This window comes from Lygodium microphyllum, chromosome 11 (assembly GCF_053477565.2).
Source record: "Lygodium microphyllum isolate KBCC chromosome 11, Lygodium_microphyllum_v1.1.10, whole genome shotgun sequence".
NCBI lineage: Eukaryota > Viridiplantae > Streptophyta > Polypodiopsida > Schizaeales > Lygodiaceae > Lygodium > Lygodium microphyllum.
The window spans coordinates 521,705-542,496 of NC_141145.1; the positions used below are offsets into that span (position 1 = coordinate 521,705).

Below are 20,792 nucleotides of genomic sequence, written 5' to 3' on the forward strand. Positions count from 1 at the left end.
TTGAGTCCTCTCGACAACTTACTAGAGAGGGAGATACATCATGTTGATATGCATAGATGTGAGCTTGGTTTGAGTTGCATGGCTTTAGCATGGACAAATTATCCCCCTTTTAGTACTCCCTCCATGCACTATCTCTTACTTTGAGCCACTCAGAGATTGGTAGGATCACTAGGGTGGATCTCACTCAGTTGGAGCCTGGACACCAACAGGACATGGTTGACACCATTGCAGAGGTTGGGAATGAAGATGTCTTTGTATCGAAAATATTTCCTCCATACTACAAATGATGGCTTTATTGTTCACCTAAGATGTGGGACACCAACCTTTCACATGGGATTAGTTGTGTTATCAGCCATGTACGTATCTCCTCACATCAGTCAGAGATTGAGATTGGCAAATAGGGATCCATACCACAAGAGGAGTGCATATGCTAGTTGGAGCCATGGATAGAGGAGCCTTACATTTTGTTGCCTAGCATACTATGAGATTCGAGGCTGCTTTCATTGTGTTTTTAGAGATGGGTTTTGGCCACTATTGAGAGTCATGGATTACACTGATTAGTGATACCTTGGCCTCTTCCTCCTTGAGATATGACAACTTTGAGAGATGCTCCTTAGGAGTACACCTTAGGACAAAGAGGACCTATCCTGAGGGAGCTTACAATTTTTGTCACAAGGGAGATCTAGAAGATTTCAAAGCAGTCCCAATCTCTGCCACGCATGAAAGGATCATCGAGGGTTCTTGGACACTACCATAGTCCACATCCACGTGGGGGACATTGAGTGGTTGTGAGCCATTTAGCTTGGTTGATCCAAACGCCCTAGACCCTGACATAGATGTTGGCGGCACATGGATATACAGATATAGGAGATCATTACTCGAGCTAAAGCTAGGCCCTATGTATCTCCATGATACTCCTACTCTTGGCTTTTGTACATGAGGTTTGATTGCTAGATTATATTAGCTAGGGTTTCTCCTTGTATCATTAGCTTATAACTTATAGCTTTCTTCTAGTGTTCATTTATATTTACTGTTCTTTTTTTGGATAGGTGTATCATTAGACAAATGGTTGTAACTCATGGTCTCATAGGTCAGTTTGGCCGTTTGCAAACATCGATATATCATTTTATTTTATCTCTCACTCAAACACACGCACACATGCATGCACGCGTACACACACACACACACACACACACACACAAGGTGCTACCACTACAGTAATACTAACACACCACCCATGAGTCAGAGGGTTCATAGTAGACAAGGTAGTTGCACTCCATAGAGCACAACAGTCACCACCCTATCACCATGCTCGACATCCTTGCCTTTAATAGTTTTGAGCAATCATGGCTCACCCTTAAAGACTAGTTCCTCCCCTTAGTGGACTCCATGTCTTGGACCACCCCATGGCAAATATTCTTGCCTTGAGAAGGATACATTATTTCTAGAGAGTCATATTGATTAGGGTGGGATCCTATATGTTAACTAAAGGATCATCGAGATATCATTTTGTACATGGTGGTAACCTATACTTACAGTCATCATTATGGTTAGTTTTTTTTTCATTTCATCTTTATTCTTATTCTCGAGTCAAGACAACATGGCTAGATGTACTCATTGTTGGGAATAAAGGCCTCGTGCCTTTTAAATGTGCTCGGGTGTGAACACACCCTTAGCACTTGTACTTACACATATATATCTATCTAAAAACCTAAAGGTACACTCTCGTCATTGTACCTGAAAATGTGTTCACTCTCTACTCTCCTCTCTCTTACTCTCTCTAGCTCTCACTGCACGTAGCACAGTCTATCTCGATCTTCGTGCCTAACCGGTCCCTACAAACTGGTATCAGAGCCATCAGGTTCTGCACGCTTCTCGGGACGTCAAGCGTGAGCTAGGCAAGGAGAAAGTTATAGGTGTCGCAGGCGAGCAGGAAGTGTCGCAAGCAGGCTCGACAGGAGGAGTTGGAGGTGTCGCAGGGCATGGAATAGGTAGACAGATGGGTCAGGCAGCTGACGCGCTGCCAGGCGGACAGGTACAGTGGTTGTGTGCAGGGAGCCACCAGGACCAAACAGGCTGACGACTGGCGCTGTTTGCGACGGGCCCAGTAGGCGCACCTGGGGGGAATCAGGCAGCAGTTGATGCGGCCTTGGACAGTGACAGCCAGGTCGTCGGCAGACAGGCCACGTGACAGGCCGACGGGTCAACGAACCTCATGTCATGCGTTTTTTTTTAAAAAAATAAGAAAATTTCCCCAAATCTTTTCTTTTACCCCCTTTCCTTTGACGGCATTCACGCGTGGAAGCACAGTTTCCAGATCTGTGCAAATCTGCCCTGGAAAAATTGGGGCTTTTCGCAGATTTGGGGACTTTATTGCAGAATTGGACAATCTGTCTCAGAAATTGCAGGAATTTGTGACATTTTGTCCCCGACATTTGGGGCTTTTAATGTACATGCGCAAATTGGGCTGTAATTTACCCAATTTCTCGACATTGATGCACATTGGACCCCGTGCAATTTAGGGCTTTTGCAGTTTGGGAAAAATTTGTGCAGCATTTGGTCATTTTATGTACATGCAAGTTGAATTCCGTGCAATTTGGACATCAACTCTTTGCAAAATTTGGGGGTTTTGCTGAAATTGCTCTATTTTGGTGAAACTGGCCTGTTCTATGCATGACAGAAAATGCAGATGTGTGATTGATGCTTTGAGCACAAAAATTTGGGGCTTTTGACCGTTCGTGTCAAATTTTATGCCCGTGGGTACATATACAACAGAAATTGCAGCTGAAATTTTGGGATTCCTCATGTAATGTGATGCACATGCACTTGGAACAGCTGTAATCAGTTGGATAATGCTGTAGCACATGGTTTGGTGCTCCTGAAAATTTAATTACAGATCTGAAATCTGTGCTTCTGCGTGGTCATTTATTGCTGATTGGTACTTGTTTGTACCTTGGTCACTTGGGTGACAGTTTGGGCTTGCATTTGCTGGTTTTTTGGTCACATTTGGGCTGAAAATCATGGCTGGCAGCAATGACAGCAGTAATCTGATGCACATAAAGAAGCTTGAAGGCGCACACAATTTTGCAGTTTGGCAAAAGTAGTGCTACAATATCCTGTTACAAAAGAAGCAGGCAAAGCCGATCAAAACCAAAGGAGCAAAGCCCGCGGACATGGATCAGGATGATTGGGATGAGTTAAATGAGTTTGTACACTCAACCATAGAGCTATCGATTTCTAATGCCTTGCTCTTCAACATTGAAGGTTTGGATTCTGCATATGCTATATGGACTAGACTGGAAGAATTGTATGCACAAAAGAGTGTTGCAAGCAAAGTGTATTGGCTGAAAAAGCTTATGGATTTGCGTATGAAAGGGGGTACAACAATGTCTACTCACTTGAGTTGATTTTAACTCAATTTTCAGCCAGCTGGTTGCCTTGAAGTTCATGATTGATGAGGAATTTAAGGCTACTTTCTTGCTTTGCACTCTACCAGAGAGTTGGGATACATTCAGGACTGCTATGAGCAATTCTAATGTAATCCTTTTGTATGCTGATGTAGAGAGTGCTCTACTTATGGAAGAGATGAATCGACAGAACAATGCATCCAGTAAGTCTTCCAATGCTTTGTATCCTAGGGGCAAATCATAGCAAAAGGGCAAATATGATGGCAAGGGACGTAGTAAATCACGTGGCAAAGATGTTGAATGCCATCATTGTGGCAAGAAGGGTCACTTCAAACGTGACTACTACAAATGGAAGAAAGAGAAAGGAAAAGGCAAGAAGACAGATGATAGCAAGGAAGAGAAGAAGGACAGTCAGCCTAAGAAGAGCAGTGTAGAAATGGAAGAGGTGAATGTAGTCACTCATGACAGTGACAGTGGGAGTGATGTACTCTTTGTCTCTTCACACTTTGGTGCACATGCTTTACTTGCAGATATTGATGATGATATGTATACCTTGATTCTCGATTCAGGTGCTTCCTTTCATGTCACCCCTCATCATGAGTGGTTTTCCGCCTATACAGGGGGTCGACATGGTGTTGTCCATCTTGGGGACAACTATGCATGTGAGATTGTAGGTATTGGCAGTGTGTAGTTACAGTTTCAGCATGGCTCTGCCTTTACACTTTAGCATGTACGACATGTACCTCAGCTCAAGAAGAGCTTGATTAGCACATGGCAGCTAGATGATGATGGTTTTCATATCACCTTTGGTGATGGAAAATGGAAGATCTGTAAGGGATCTAGGTTTATTGCCAGAGGTTGCAAGAGTGATACTTTGTATCCACTTCATGTATCTAGTGTGTGTGACCATGTTGTTGCCGCAACCAAGCAGCCAAGTGTTTCTTTGTGACATGGCCGGTTGGGACACATGAGTCAAACAGGAATGAAAGTGCTTTCTCGTTTGGGTTACTTGCCTTGTCTCACAAAAATTCTCTTTCTTTGAAATCTTCTCCTCTAGAGTTAGTATATTCGGATGTATGTCAAATGCCAGGATTATCTTTAGGGGGAAAGAAATATTTTGTCACCTTTGTTGATAATGCTACACGGAAGATATGGGTTTATCCCATTCGTAGCAAGGATGAAGTGCTTGATAAGCTTAAAAAATTCTTGGCATTGGCTGAAAATCAGACAGATAAGACACTTAAGTATCTTCGCTCTGACAATGGTGTCAGATGGAAGGATCGAGGTGCAGCTGTGAGTTCAGTAGACAGTGTGAGAGTGAGAGACAGAGTGAAGCACGACACCCAAGAGAATAGACTGAAAGAGTGTGTGACAAGAAAGTACAAAGTACAACCCTTAAACCTTAGGGTTGTAGGGGGTGTTCACACCCGACACACACTAAGTGCCCATAAGTGTGTAACATAAGCACATAAGCACATACGACAATAAGACGATAAGTCTGGGGGAAAAAACCTCTCCTACCGAGAGTAAAAAGTGCCCCAGTGTCCTAATGATAACCGACACTCCCATATGAGCGTAGGCGTAAGTAAGACGTGAGTCAAATACCCAACAAACCCCCCCTGGAGTGAAGAGTGATCAAGAGTACAAGGATCATCCGCCACCAAAGGATATCAAATTTAAAGCATCGCGAAATGCTTCAAATTTGTCACGAGGAAGAGCTTTGGTGAAGATGTCTGCCACATTACTGGTGGTAGGACAATAGACAAGGCTGATATCACCTGCATGTAGCCTCTCTCTGACAAAGTGATAATGAATCTCAATGTGTTTCGTGCGGGCATGAAACACTGGGTTCCGTGCCACTGCAATGGCACTCTGATTGTCAGTGAACAAAGGAGTAGGCTCCGTAACAGATACATCCAGATCAGCTAGCAAGCGTCTAAGCCATACGCATTCAACTGTGGTAGTGAAAGCTGCCTTGTATTCAGCTTCACGTGACGATGTGGAAACAGTGAATTGTTTCTTGCTAAGCCAAGAAATGCAAGAAGAGCCAAGAAAGAAACAATTGCCACTAGTGGAGTGACCTGTATCATAATCACCAGCCCAATCAGAATCACTGTAAGCATGTAACTGCAGTGGTCTCCCCTTGGCATAAAGCAACCCAAGAGATCGAGTACCCTGCAAGTAACGAAAAACACGCTTGACAGCTTGCCAATGTGACATACGTGGCTGATGCATATACTTGCTCAAAGCTGAAACTGCAAATTGTATGTCTGGCCTAGTGTTGCATAGATAGATAAGACATTCAACTGCAGGAGCATATGTATGTATATCAAACAAATCACTGTCATCATGTAATGAGAGTTTCAGTCCAAGTTCCATGGGGGTACAAACTGGCTTGCAATCTTGCAAGCCAAACTTCTCAAGAAGCTGCCCAATATACCTTGACTGTGATAGACCAATACCTCGAGCATCATGTATGAACTGGATGCCCAAGTAGTAATGCAAAACTCCCAAGTCAGACATGTCAAAAGTTTACTGCAAATTTTGTTTGAATGCTGAAATCTGATCAGCATGTGTTCCAGTGAGCAAAAGGTCATCAACATAAAGACATATAATCAACAGAGATCCCCCTTCTTTACATACGTAAAGGGTAGACTCAGATGAGCTGTTTAGAAACCCCTGACCAAGCAAGAAAGCATTTATTTTTGCATACCAAGCTCTAGGAGCTTGTTTCAAACCATATAGTGCCTTTTTGAGCTTGCATACCAAATGTTCTGAGCCTTCAACTGCAAAACCAATGGCTGCTGTACATAAACTTCCTCCTGAAGTTCTCCATGTAAAAATGCAGACTTGATATCTAGCTGATGCACTGTCCAACCATAATGTGCAGCCAAAGCAATCATAGACCTGATGGTCATCATACGGGAAGTAGGAGCAAATGTCTCCTCATAATCAATGCCCTTTTTCTGAGCGTAGCCTTTAGCTACAAGCCATGCCTTGTATTTATCAATGGATCCATCTGCTTTCCTTTTCAGTTTGTAGACCCATTCGTTCCAATGGCTTTCTTCCCAAATGGCAAGGACACCAAATCCCAAGTTTGATTCTTAGTAATAGAATCTAATTCAGCTTGCATTGCTACCATCCAATGCACACTGTGTTGTGCATCCTCATAACATTCAGGCTCTTCATTATCAAAAGTACTTGCTGCCATAACAAACTCCATGGTATGTGCTGAATCATGCAAACGAGTTTGCTTTCTAGTACGACCGGCCATGGGTGCATCCAAAGGACTATCTTGCATAGTCTGCAAATACCATCTAGGTAACTGTCTAGCTTCCTGATTGTGTGCAAGCTCTTGCTGAATTTCAGTTTCAGCATTATGCTGAATATTCCAATCAGCCAATGGCTGAATTTCTGCACTTTCCATAGGAGCAGCTGGCTGAACATTAGATTCATTTTCTGAAGCTCCAGCTGAATCACCAAAAGTAATGGGTAGCAGCCCTTCAAAAACATCACGGGCAGCCTGATATGTGTCCAAACCAGCCAAGGATAATTCTGATTTTTCATCAAAAACATCCCTGCTGACAAAAACCTTCTTTGTAACGGGATCATAGAGTCTGTAGCCTTTGCTCTCATTGCTATATTCCATAAAAATGCACTTAACAGCCTTGTTGTCCAACTTGTTTCTAAGTACCTGTGGAATATGGGCATAGGCAAGACACCCAAAGGTACGAAAGTGACCAATAGAAGGTTTACGGCTGTTCCAAGCCTCAAAAGGTGTGATGGTCTTCAAGGCTTTGGTAGGGCATCTGTTCAAAATATGGCAAGCACACATGACTGCTTCCATCCAAAAACTATGAGGCAAGCTCTTTGCCTTCAGCATACATTTGGCCATCTCCATGAGTGATCGATTCTTGCTCTCTGCTACCCCATTCTGCTGTGGAGTATAGGCAATAGTGTACTGATGGACTATGCCTTTCTGCTTCAAAAAAGAATTCAGCATAGAGGACATGTATTCCCCCCCTCGGTCCGAACGGAGAGTCTTAATTTTGCATCCAGATTGATTTTCAACAAGTGTATTGAAAGCCAAAAATGCATCATACACTTCTGACTTCTTTTTCAAACAATAGACCCAGCAAAAACGTGTAAAGTCATCAATGAATGTCACAAAATAATAACAACCACCCAATGACATGGTTTGCATAAGCCCACAGACATCTAAATGCACCAACTGCAATCTGGTTGTTGCTCTGAAAGCAACATCACGGGGAAATGAGAAACGATGCATTTTTCCCAAAATGCATCCCTCGCATAAGTGCTCAGGAGGTCTCTCCAAGAGAGGTAAGCCATCCAGCATCTGAGTACGCTGCAAAAGCATCAAGCTGCCAAAGTTTACATGCCCCAAATGAGCATGCCATAACTCTGCCTGTATCATAGCAGGAGTAAGAGTGGATGTCAAATATGCCGACTGATCTACTGAAAGAGCATCCAACTCATATAAACCATGACACAAAGATCCTGTGAAGACCAAAGTCATGCGTTCTTTTTCTCTAACCATGCAACGGTCATCATCAAATGTGACCTGCAAACCACAACGTGCCAAAGAAGAAATAGAAAGCAAATTCTTCTTGATTCCAGGCACAAACAAAGCATCCTGCAGGCGGAGAATAGAGCCATCAATGGCTGTGAGCTGAATCTCCCCAATACCACGAACAGGGTATGATGCATTATTGGCACACTGTACAGATTTCCCAACGGGAGGTGCACTAACTGAAGCAAACAAATCTCTGCGAGATGTTATATGTCTAGAAGCACCACTGTCAAAGAACCAAGTGTCAGCATCCTCTGTAGAGCTAAGTGCTCTATCGGCCCAAGAGATGTCATAACTGCAAGTGTAAAAACAATAGTCCGTGTCCACAACAAAGGATGCTGACTCACTAGCAGTGGAAGGAGTAGTAGAAACAGACATTCCTGACTCCTTCTTCTCTTTGGCAATGCGCTTCCTGCACTGAGTGATATAGTGGCCTGGCTTCTTACAATAATGACATTTTCCTTTTTTAGCTTGCGTCCCCCCTTGTGTCTGATTCTGCGATGTGCCCGAAGTGCCGGAACTCTGTGGAGCATTTTTCACCTTGCTGTTTTTGCCTTTCTGTCTTGCCACAAAAGCTCGCTCAGAGACTATAGTATCCACACCACTATTTTTCCTTGTTTGCTCCTCCTCTAGAAGCAAACTAACTAGCTGAATAAAAGTAAGTGGGTGCTCGGCAACCCTCATTGTGAGGTTCAATGCAGTATGAAAAGACAAGTATGAAGGAGGTAAGGAATTCAAGGTGGTGGATATCAGCTGTGCATCCGAAAAGAACTCATCTACATTCATGAGCTGCTCCCTCAAGTCCTGAATCTTATTCAAGTGATCCTACATAGAATCACCCTCATTCATCTTCAAAGTCTCTAACTCTTTTTTCAAGAAAGAGATCCGAGTTTCATTCTTTCCTGCAAACATATGCTCCAAAGTCAACCATGCATCTCGTGAAGAAGATGCTGAACGAATGTGAGGGATGATGGACCGCTGAATTGCCAAAGCAATCAGCGACAAGGCCTATGCATCACGTGTATCCCAAGCTTTTTGAGCTGCAGTTCTTGGAGGAAGTGGCTGAGGTGGAGCGGGTTGAGGTCCCCGTTGTCCACGTGCTCCTTGAGGAGGAGGAGTAACGGGAGCTACAACTCTCGGTCGAGTTTTCTCTCCATTGACATAATCCCATAAATTCTTGGCCACTAATACATTTTTCATCATGAATGATTATAGCGAATAATTGTTTCCGTCCAATCTGTCTTCCTTGGATACATATGTAAATACATCACCTCCCTGATTTGCCATGATGACAAATTTCCAAAGACAAATGAGCAATGTCAAAGCAGTAAGGACTGGAAATCTGCAAATTTTCAGATATCGCAGCAAACACACTTCTGCAATTAATTTGCAAGGGCGTACTCTGTCAAAAACTGTCTTTTAATGCACGCTTCCCAAGGTGCAAACAACGCTCAGCAACACTGTTATATCAAAATCCCCAAAATTTTTGCCAAAATTTTTGTCAAAACAGTCTTTCTGTGACTGTAACAGCAGTTTATATGCAACTGTCCTCAAAATACACAAAAGCCCCAAAATTTTTGATAAACCAGTCCAAAAATTTGCATCAAATTTATCCCACACCTGACGTGGATTGTAGGCGGACGGGGCAGTGTGGGAGGTCGCTGGTCAAACGGAAGTCGTCGGGCTGTCGGAGTGGGCGAACAGGACGCAGGTTGCTGACGTGGATTGCAGGCTGATGATCGCTGGTCAGACGGTGTCGGGCGGGCTGTTGACGTGCCAAAGGCAGGTGGCCACAAGCAGGTGGCGCTTAAGACAGGTGGCACTGGAGCAGGCGTCGCGCCACAGTCAGGCGGAGCTGGCGGAGTTGGCGGAGCTTCCCAACTGGATTAGGCGGGGCTGGCGACAGTTGGTGCTGGAGACAGGCAGCGCACCAGAGGCAGACGAGCTGGAGGCAGACGACGCCCAGGCCTGCTGGCGACTGACGAGCGCCCTGTGCACGCTGAGCAAACGCAGGGCTGAGGACATGCTTGGCTGAGATGGCGGCTCTTGCAGGTGCAATGGCAGCACGCAGGTACAGGGCGAAACTGACGGGGGCTGCAGACAGCGGGAGCTTCAGTCTGCAGACTGCAGACTGCTCTGATACCAAATGTGAGATGGAAGGATCGAGGTGCAGCTGTGAGTTCAGTATAGACAGTGTGAGAGTGAGAGACAGAGTGAAGCACAACACCCAAGAGAATAGACTGAAAGAGTGTGTGACAAGAAAGAACAAAGTACAACCCTTAAACCTTAGGGTTGTAGGGGGTGTTCACACCCGACACACACTAAGTGCCCATAAGTGTGTAACATAAGCACATAAGCACATACGACAATAAGACAATAAGTATGGGGGAAAAAACCTCTCCTACCGAGAGTAAAAAGTGCCCCAGTGTCCTACTGATCACCGACACTCCCATATGAGCGTAGGCGTAAGTGAGGCGTGAGTCAAATACCCAACAAATGGTGGGGAATATGTGTCCAAGGCCTTTCAGGCATTTTGTGACAGCAAATGGATAAAGAGGGAGCTTATTGCTCCTCATAATCTGCCCCAAAATGGAGTCGCAGAGCATATGAATCGGACCATACAGGATAAGGTCCGTACGATGCTGTCTCATGTTGCATTACCCCATGGTTTTTGGGCAAAGGCTGTTATGACAGCCGTTCACTTAAGTAATCGGTCACCAAACAGGTCTTTTGGGGGGAGAGTTCCCTAAGAAGCGTCGTCGGGCAAGCCACCTTCATATATTGATCTGAAAGGGTTTGGCTGCAAGGATTTTGCGCACATTCGTAAAGAAATACACAGCAAACTTGAGCCAAAGTCCTGTAAATGCATTTTCTAGGATATGGTAACGAGGGTGAAATGGGTATAGATTGTGGGATCCCGAGAAAAGGAATGTAGTACGTAGCAATGACGTTATCTTCCGAGAAGATCGCATGCACAAACAAGCTGAAAAGACTGAAGAGGTCCATAGGGTTGTATTCTGGGAAGAAATTTTCACCTTTTGGACAGCAAAATGTGCCCGTTGTACAGCAGCAAATACCTGCTGTAAATGAACTTGTAAATGCAGGAAATGATGCTGGAAATGATCAGCCAGCTATTGCCCATGAAAATGAGCTATTACATGTGCAGGAACAGCCATGACAGCAAGCTGTTAATGCTGATTTGTAGGCTGAAATGCCAGGACAGCATGCTGAAAATGGAAATTTGCAGAAACAACAAGCAAACAATGACCCTTGGGTTACGAGATTGTCTAGAGCTACTAGACAACTTGACAGGTTTGTTCTTGGTGCAATTAATGTGGCTGATTATGTCATGTTGACACATTGTGGTTAACCGTCTTGCTTCAAGGAAGCAATGGACAGACAATACAGTAAGAAATGGTATAAAGCCATGCTGTCAGAGATGGAATCTCTTGAAAAAAATGGCACTTGGGACTTGGTACAGTTGCCTAAAGGGTAGAAAAATCTTCCATGCAAATGGGTTTACAAGATGAAGGTCACTTGTGGTTCCTCACCAAAGTACAAAGCAAGATTGGTTGCAAAGGGGTACAAGCAGGAGCATGGAATTGACTTTGATGAGATTTTCTCTCCTGTAGTCAAGATGACTACATTGAGAACCATTTTGGGCTTGGTTGCAGTTGAGGATATGGAGCTCATACAGATGGATATAAAGACTGCGTTTTTACATGGTGATTTGTATGAAGGCATATATATGTAGTAGCCTGAAGGGTTTGTTGAATAAGGGAAAGAAAAAATGGTATGTAAACTCAAAAGGAGTTTGTATGGGCTGAAACAAGCACCAAGAGAATGGTATCATAAGTTTGATACATTCATGCAGTCCCAAGGCTTTCATAGAAGTCAAGTGGATCACTGCTTGTACACCAAGAAGGCAATAGATGGCAGCCTGATTATCTTGGTTTTGTATGTTGATGGCATGATGATTGTTGGCAGGGATACTCCTGCCTTGGATTCATTGAAGCAAAGTGTTCATGGCAGCTTTGACACGAAGGATCTTGGTGATGCAAATCACATTCTTGGCATGCGAATACTTAGAGATAGATCAAAAGGCTTACTCTATCTATCTCAGAAGGAGTATATCTCCAAAGTTTTGCAGCGTTTCAATATGGAGGGGGGGAAAACAATTGGGGTTCCATTCCATCCATATGTGAAACTTAGTACAGAGGACATCCTTACATCTGATGATGAGAAGGCTGAAATGACCAAGATACTATATGCTTCAGCTGTTGGCAGTTTGATGTATGCTATGGTTGCTACACGTCTTGACATTGCCTTTGCAGTGGGAGTGGTTAGTAGATACATGGCAACCCCTGGCAAGAAGCATTGGGATGCAGTGAATGGTATTATGAGATACCTCAAAGGCAAAAAGGAGTTGTGCATCTACTTTGGAAAGCAGAAGGCATTTGTTGTTGGCTTTATGGATGCAGACTATGTTGGTCATGTGGACTGTAGAAAGTCCACTTCTGGGTATGTGTTTACTTTCACAGGAGGAGCAATCTCTTGGATCTCCATGCTACAAAAGTGTGTTGCATTGTCTACCACATAGGCAGAGTATGTGGCTGCCACTGAGGTATGCAAGGAGGCCTTATGGCTTTCACGTCTGGTGGGAGAGCTTGGCATCACAGAGTGTGATAGTCAGAGTGCTATCATGCTAGCACAGAATCTTGTCTTTCATGCAAAGACAAAGCACATACATGTGAAGTACCACTTCATTAGAGATGTAGTTGACAGCAAAAGCATTGAGCTTGTCAAAGTGCATACAGATGATAACCCTGCAGACCTTCTCACGAAGGGTCTTCCAGTAGAGCGGTTCGCTCATTGCCGACAGATGATGGGAGTTGGGTAGATATATGTATTTCAGCTTTGTACATACCTAGACTTAGTTGATTCTTTTCTCCTCTTAAGGTACATTGCCTTTAGGTGGGAGGTTGTTGGGAATAAAGGCCTCGTGCCTTTTAAATGTGCTCGAGTATGAACACACCCTTAGCACTTGTACTTACACATATATATCTATCTAAAAACCTAAAGGTACACTCTTGTCATTGTGCCTGAAAACGTGTTCACTCTCTACTCTGCTCTCTCTTACTGTCTCTGGCTCTCACTGTGCGTAGCACAGTCTGTCTCGATCTTCGTGCCTAACCGGTCCCTACACTCCTTTCTTTGTTCGATAGGCCATTTTGGCTTTTTGGAGATGTGCCTCCAAGGACGGCTAGGTTGAATCGGGTGTGTGTGGAGAAGCTAAGATGGAAGTGGTGGAGCTGCAAAGCATTGGGGTTGGCTAGGCAAGATAGTGTTAGGGAGCAAGCTAGGATGAGGGTGTAATTTGTAAATATATTGTTTATGTACATCAATACAATCTCGAGTACAATAGATTGTAGGACCCAATTGACCAATGCATTGTGAAATACTTGATAGTTTTTGGTGTGCTATTGACTTGGAGGTGCTGGTAGCCGAGATCCTTGCGCCTCTGGCTCGGCTACCAGCAAAGTTACATTCTTAGATGAGAAAACCAAGAACTATGGTTGACAAAGAAAAGGAGAGCACAAACTAAATACTTATTGATTTTCATGACTTTCAAGAAAACACCTTATCCACAAAGGGATTGCACCTCTGTTTACCTGATTTTGTTGTAACATACTAATACTGTAGTGCTAAATTCTGTAAACAATACTCCTCAACCAACCTTGAACTGTAATTTTATATATGAAACCATGTTTGTCATGTAGATTAAGCTCAGTGATTGTGATACTGTATACAGTACTCTAGATTAACTGCCAAACACAATAGCAATAGATAGACAATGAGTCCTCTGTGCTGCTTACATGTGCATTGTTCTTGGAAACAAGAAATTGGAAACATGAGTAACTCAACAAGTGGTTGTCTTATTTGAGAAATCATCCTAATATCCCCTTATTAAGTGATTGAAAATAACTGTATGCTGTCAGTGTTTAATCCATTTCAGTTGCTGTTTGCAGTTGAAGACCTATGCTCTCAGCACCTTCCAAGAATTATTAGCTGCCTTTTAGCCCTGACTTGCTGCCCATTCTCCATGGTATGTGTTTTTATGTTGGATAAGTGGTAAGGTTTTAAGTTGATTTTGTTTTTCCTAGGCATTAAAGTTTTGCAGGCTGCCAATCCATGATGTTAGATTGCGTGTTGGCATAGCTCATGGTACCCCTGATTTATTATGCTTGAAAGGTTGGATATATAATTTGTCTGTATTTCAAATTTGCTTTGGTTACAAATGAAAAACAGCACAAGGCAGTATGGCAGGGCCTGATTACAGATCTATAGGAGCCTTTTAAACAGCCCATTGCATGTTGAACAACAAAAATATATTCCTACATTTATGCTGATGTGAACAAAATTATCGTCCTCCATTTTACACACACACACACACACACACACACATCTATCTATCTATCTATCTATCTATCTATCGTCATGGTTAATTATATTAATGTTAATGAGTATAATGTACAAGAATCACATGACTAGTATATGTTAGACAAAGAGACTGAAGAGACCACTATATGCCAGAGAGAAGAGATGTTCCCTGGTAATAAGCTCCATTTACTCTATGGTCCTCAGCTTCCCAATGAAGGTGACTTCTCAAGCAGCCATTATGACTAGTCACTCCAGAGCAAGTACCAAAGATGAACATGTTCCAGATAGTGCAGTGACTGTTTACTCGGGAGCAAGTATCAAAGATCATGTTCTGAATAGGCCAATAATGACCGCATCCCTAGTTGAAAATTTAGTAGAATATGTGGCTGCATAAAACTCTCACTTTTGGATTTTCCAAAACCCAATCTTTCCAATGCATGGTTTCTTTAGTAGCAAGAGTCTAAATATGAGGTGAGAGAAACTACAAGAGACCATTAAGCAAAACAAAAACCAATGCTTATAATTCTTTGGAGTCGTAGTATAGAAAAGGCAAGAACTAGTGGAAATATTTCTTCTAAAATGGCATGAACCAAAAGGAAGACCACCGACTAAGCTTTGCATTTCAGGGGGATTTTAGTAAAGCTAGTCCACCATTACTGTAGATGCCCACCAAACATCTCCATTCTTGGTACCCCGTAAAGAATTGCCCTTGTCCATCAACAGTGTCTGCTTCTTAATAAGCAAATGACACATCTCATCGGCTAGTGTATGGCCCAAAGTGAACTTGGCTCAATTTGATAGTCCTGCCATGCCGATCCAAGTCTAGATGGGGAAAGGTATTCCAAGTAGACAAAGAGCTTGGCCCACAAATGTCCTTAACCTTGAGGCACATGGAAAACTAGTCTAAGTGGCCTTAAAAGTTATTGTTAGGGAAAAAGTGCATCAACAATAGTGATAAGCCCCAATCACACCTGGCTATTGAAGTAGGGTTGACCTTGTTGTTTCTTGGGCCATGAAATGATTGTGGAAGAAGCCACAATTTCAGTCATTGAAGAGTTTACTTGCAACAAATTAACGTCAATCCAATACATGCTGCATCAAATTTGACCAAGTAGTAAAGTTACACTTGCCAAAACAAGTCTTATCACTAAAAGCATCATTGGTAGATGTAGATGTATAGAAGGAATTGTGTGGTGTCACATGAGTGAGATGTTGTGGGAAGGCAAGTCTGGACTTTGTGCATGGGGTACTATATGGCTATGCTTGGTGACTTGTGGCCGTTGCCCGAACAGTAGGTGGAGTTGTTTGATAGAGGACTGTGGCCCTCTAGGTATTTGCATGTGTGCAAATTGTGTGGCTATTGGGTGACACTATGGGGCTTGATAGACATGGGAGGGAAACCCTTGTGTGTAGGTTCCCATAGGTGCTTGGTGGGGGATATGCCCCACCACCTGGTTGTGGAATAGGGTAGGATAAGTCTAAGGGTTGTACACTCTCTAGTGTGGTGAATTGTGGGATATGCAGATGCATAGATGAATGTATGCAGTGGAGCATGTTTGTGATATGGGTGGGATGCATGGGAATCCAAAAGCTTGCATGTCAATCGAAGTAAATAAGGACGGACTTGCTAAATTATAAACTTTTTTACCTTTCACCAAACTGGATGGATTTCGAGGGACTGGATATAGCATGTCCCCTGTCAGGGTGTCCTCAGGCTGGGAGTTTGCAGCCTTGCCAGCATCATACTCAGACTGCTGTGCACCTTCGACCAGGTCGCATATGGTCATCAGGATGGTATGCGGCATGCTGAAGGGATAGAAGTGCAAGTTGTGTGTAGAGGTGTGTCCATTAACTCAGTTTCTCTCTCTCCTTATGACTTCAACATATTCATCTTTGTAAGTAGGTAGAAAGTTTTGGGTGGGATACTTGGAATGATGTCAGAAGATGTTTGTGTTCGGGATGCTCAATACCATTCCCTTGGAGCCTCCATGAAGGGAGATATTGGTGCCAAAGGATTAGGCTCCAAGGGGGGACTGCATTGATGATGAGGACTCAGACATTCTTCTCTTGCGTTCTCACTTCCCTTCAGTGCCAAGCTTTTAAATCAAGGCTTGGGTATCGGTGTGAGAACCTGGCATTGTTACCATGTAAAGAAATGCTCGAGAAAAAAAATTGAAACACCAAGTGTATGACAAACACAGACTGTAATGTAGAACTCAAGATGGATGAATGAAAATGAACACTATGCTGAATGTGCTACAAAGGGGCCTCAAACCTCCATGTCTTGAGGACCATAGATTATATTTTTAACGTGCGATATATATTAGGCACTCTCAGCACATCTGGGACTGACAAGGATTTCCTACCATCTTTAGTTGACCATTTCAACCTAAAGCAGGTTAATCAGTCTCATCTAGTGCTGTGATTGTGTTATCCAATGTTCATGGGATAGTGTGAAGTTTCAGGTGGTCTTTCACATTGTGAGTCTTCTGTGTTGTACATTATAATAAAGAGCTCAGAGTGGGTTTTCATCTCTCAAGGTCCTGCTAGTATTCAGAAGTGTGTGGTTGCATGTATGTGTGCATCGCATGCTTTGAGTTTAAGGGAGGCTAAGGGCTTGGGTGCCCCTCATAAAGATAACTTGATGGAAGTAGATTCCCCTTGTAGCATGCAACTTTGCAATTATCATGAAAAAGGTTTCTATGCTCGATATGAAATCTTATATATGATACAGAAGTGTTACTTGTCTGTATTACTTTATACATATCTATGACTCAATCATCAATGTTTTATGGTTGCGAAGGATTGACAATCTATGTATGGGATGTTCCCAGCACATCTGTTACTGGATCAAACTTCATCTCTTTCATAAAATGCATATGTTTATGTAGATCTTGGCCCTAAGTGACTATTAATTACAGCTTGCATGTAACTGTCTAGTGGAGCTGTGAATCTGTGTCTGTTAAAATCTTTGATGAGTACCAGTCTGCCTGGTTATCAATTTGATGGTTGTATGCCCAATGAAGAGCCTGTCAAATTTTTAGAAGTTAACAACCTATTGCTCAAATCTGTGCAGTCTGTGGAATAATTTAAGGCTTCTATTCATGACTTGTACATTATCGTTCTTGATACATTAATATAGTAGTTTGTACATTTCTCGTTCAACTGGCTCGCTGGTCTCATTTCATAATCTTACAGATGGTACGAGAAACTGCTCTGCTATGCCTTGGTGCAGTTGTAGCTTTGCCATATAGCCGTGTTTTCCCTTTTCGAACCCAGGTATATCAACACCTGTGTATGTACTGTCTGAGTGAATCTGATTATCATAAATAGGCTCCAGAAACCAATTTTGGGTTTTATGAAGGTCTTGAAGCTGTTGACAAGTGCTTTGGATGACCGCAAGCGATCAGTGAGAAGGGAAGCCATTCGCTGCCGCCAAGCTTGGTGAGTGATTATGCCAGGGGCATACCTGATATATCATTTAAGCATTTTGAATGGTTCTTATATGCTTCATTATCTTTTCAGGGATGCAATCTCCCGCTAGATCATGATTCTCAAGGAGATGACAATCAGTCTGCATACACAGATAATGTGTTGTTATGTGCTAACGTCTGGATCTGACAGCCACCTTTACCAGAATTTTGTCAAGACGGAACAGTTAGGAGAGGTTATTGAAACAACTAGATTTGTTTCTGTTTTTTTCAAGGTTCATGTAAGATCTTATGCTCAAATTGCACCAGTAATAGTTTTGCAATTTTTCCTTTTGTGCAGGTTTTGGTTGTACTAAGGCAGTATGAAGCTGCTCTTGCTGTGCCATAAGACGTACAGAAGACGTCTATGATGGCCAGTGTAATTTATAATACCTGCCTGATGCACTGCACACAAAGTAAACAAGAAGCATCACTCTTTATCGGCTGAAAGGTTTGTGAAAATGCACATTGTAATTACCCATGTCCTGTAAGGGTAAATGAAGCAACAGTAGTCTGTGCATGAGGTGTTGGCATATCATCCTTTTTGCCTATAAATTCAGCTGGTTTCACTGACAGCTATCTTGACAACAATTGTAGAAACAGCTATCTTAACATCCATCTTGCCTAAAAATTCAGCTGGTTTCATAGTGACAGCTATCTTGACAGCAATTGTGGAGATGGCTGGGCTCTGTATTTTTATTACACCACAGCCTAAACTGCAAATTAACCACAGTTTGATAAGTGTCCTGAAGTATGATGGCAAATAGAAAGGTGATAGCTGCTGCACCCAGGTACATGATGATAAGGCAAGCAATAAGGTTGACTGTTGCTATCCCAACTCCTGCCGTCGCGTCACCTGCTACCCCCGCCTACCGACTGCTCCCTTACGCCCCCCCCTTGCCCGTCGCCTTTGTTGGTGCCACCCCCCTCCCCCCCTTCCCCGCCTATGGCCCGTCGCCCCGCCCTGCCCGCCCCCTGGCCATCAGTCCGCCTGTGCCCCCATCCCCTGATCTGCACCCGCCTGTGCCCCCGTCCCCTTGCCATCATCCTTGCATGTGGCCGTCGCCCCCCGCCCCCCCTGCCCGTCGCCTCCACCTACTGACGCCTGCCCAGCCGCGGCCCAGAAGCGCGTCTGCCCTACCCCCCCCCCCCCTCCGCGGTTCCAGTTGCTCCCTCCCCCTGCAGCAACTCCCCCCTGTAGCACAGCAGCGTGATAGGCAGGTTCTCAGCAGGGACGCACAATGGAAACCTTTGTTCAGACGCCGGCGCATTCTACGAGTGCCCCCTAGTCAAACCCGTTGCGCATCATCCTCTCAGAGGAACAGCTCTTAGCCATTCGTGCCATAGAGCTGGTGTTGAAAGAAACAGTGATCTTTGGTCAAGTCATTGGACACTCCCCATCGAGGGCCCAGCTGCGGGACTAGCTCCACTCCATATTGCGCATTGGCACAACGCAGATCATAGAAACAGTCCTCATGGGCCAAGGGATCTTCATGGTTCGACTCACCCCTGCGGATGCAGCTCATGAGCTAGTGGAGAGCGCACCCTATGCCTCCATGAAGGGGGTCATTTATATGGTTCCATGGTATAGCGGCTTCAAAGTGGAGACATTTGCGATCCATAACAGATTTCTCAGATATCGAGTCACCTTACTTTTCCCTGGACTGGCGGTAGAGTACCACCAGCTAGTGGAGGACTTTGAATGGCTCTTCGACACAATTCTTTCTGTCTCTTTCGTGGATGTAGTGATAGCTCCAGGAGTCCCAAAGGTACGAGTGGCCGTGAAAGACACACAGAGTATACCAAAGTTCCTAGAGATTGAGGCAGGAGGTCACTCCTTTAGGCAGTAGGTCATTGTGATTGGGCAACCAGGGCAGTGCTTGCGATGCCACGACTTTGGGCATCCGGCAGCAGATTGTACGTGTTTCAGAGCCAAGGCGGCTTTGCCAACAGGCCTGCAGGTTGACGCTGACGGCTTCACACGGGTCCAGAGATGACATAGAGGGAGATGGTAGGGGGGGCTGAAGCCAACTCCTCAGATAGCCTCAATAGCACGCGAGCGACTCCCCCTCGGCAGAGCACTTTGTAGCCCCCCCTTCCTGCCCGCCCCACTCGGCAGGACTGCAGCCCCCCGCATCCACCACCTGCGCCACAGACCACCTCACCTGAGACCCCACAGCCCCCACATCCCACGCCCCCTCCATTGACCCTAGCTTAGAGCCTCCCTCCACACCCGCCACGTACCTCCGTCCATCCCACCATCCCTCAATTCTCTTCCCCCCACCACCTTCCCTGATACGCACCCGGTTCAATTGATCGCCCCTGGACCTACCCCCCTCCTCCCACAGGAGGTGATGAACCACACACGCCTGCATCCTCGCACCAGCAGTCTTCCCCCTCCCACACAACCACTAGCTCATTTGCCCCTGCCGCCTGTCACACTTTCGCGAGACAGGCACAGCTGTTGCCACAGGAGTTCTTCTGCAGTGGCCCATGGTCCTACCTGAGAGTTGCGGAGTCGGAGAGTTTCCACTACCTCTAGAAGCAGGGATCTTCGTGGTTCGTAAATCAAGGAGAGGCAAGGTCCATCTACTAGCACCATCGGATGGACCAAACTATGCTTCTTTCTTTCAGTCCTCTCACTCAAGGGATTGGACGAGGACATAGATAGAGGAGTTGAAGTGTCAGGTGGTGGACCACACCTCCCAGTGGATGGGAGAAGGACTAGCACTGTTTGCACAATAATGGCTTGGTTGCATGGTGGACATTAATTGGTGGGCTGGTGCCGAGGTCCCACACTTGAGCATTATTCTTTCGAGCCCCTCCACAATGGAGAGCTCCGAGAGATGTGATCGAGTGGCCCCTGGCACAGGCGGCCCGTTT

General features: G+C 44.5%; 1 protein-coding gene across 6 annotated transcripts in view; it reads left to right on the forward strand.

Moving 5' to 3' along the window:
• Nucleotides 1-18,651, forward strand: part of MET18 (ARM repeat superfamily protein) — a 172,247-nt gene extending 153,596 nt beyond the window's left edge. For 4 of the 6 annotated variants that reach the window (XM_087688781.1, XM_087688780.1, XM_087688779.1 and 1 more), the window contains 5 exons: nt 14,028-14,104; nt 17,638-17,718; nt 17,804-17,883; nt 17,965-18,106; nt 18,211-18,651. In XM_087688781.1, the coding sequence (XP_087544907.1) occupies nt 14,028-14,104; nt 17,638-17,718; nt 17,804-17,883; nt 17,965-17,983 (257 nt within the window). In that variant the 3' untranslated portion in view covers nt 17,984-18,106; nt 18,211-18,651. Of the gene's footprint in view, nt 1-14,027; nt 14,105-17,637; nt 17,719-17,803; nt 17,884-17,964; nt 18,107-18,185 lie in introns of those variants that run through there. The other 2 variants (XM_087688778.1, XM_087688782.1) reach the window with 2 other exon arrangements.
• Nucleotides 18,652-20,792: the final 2,141 nt, after the last annotated feature.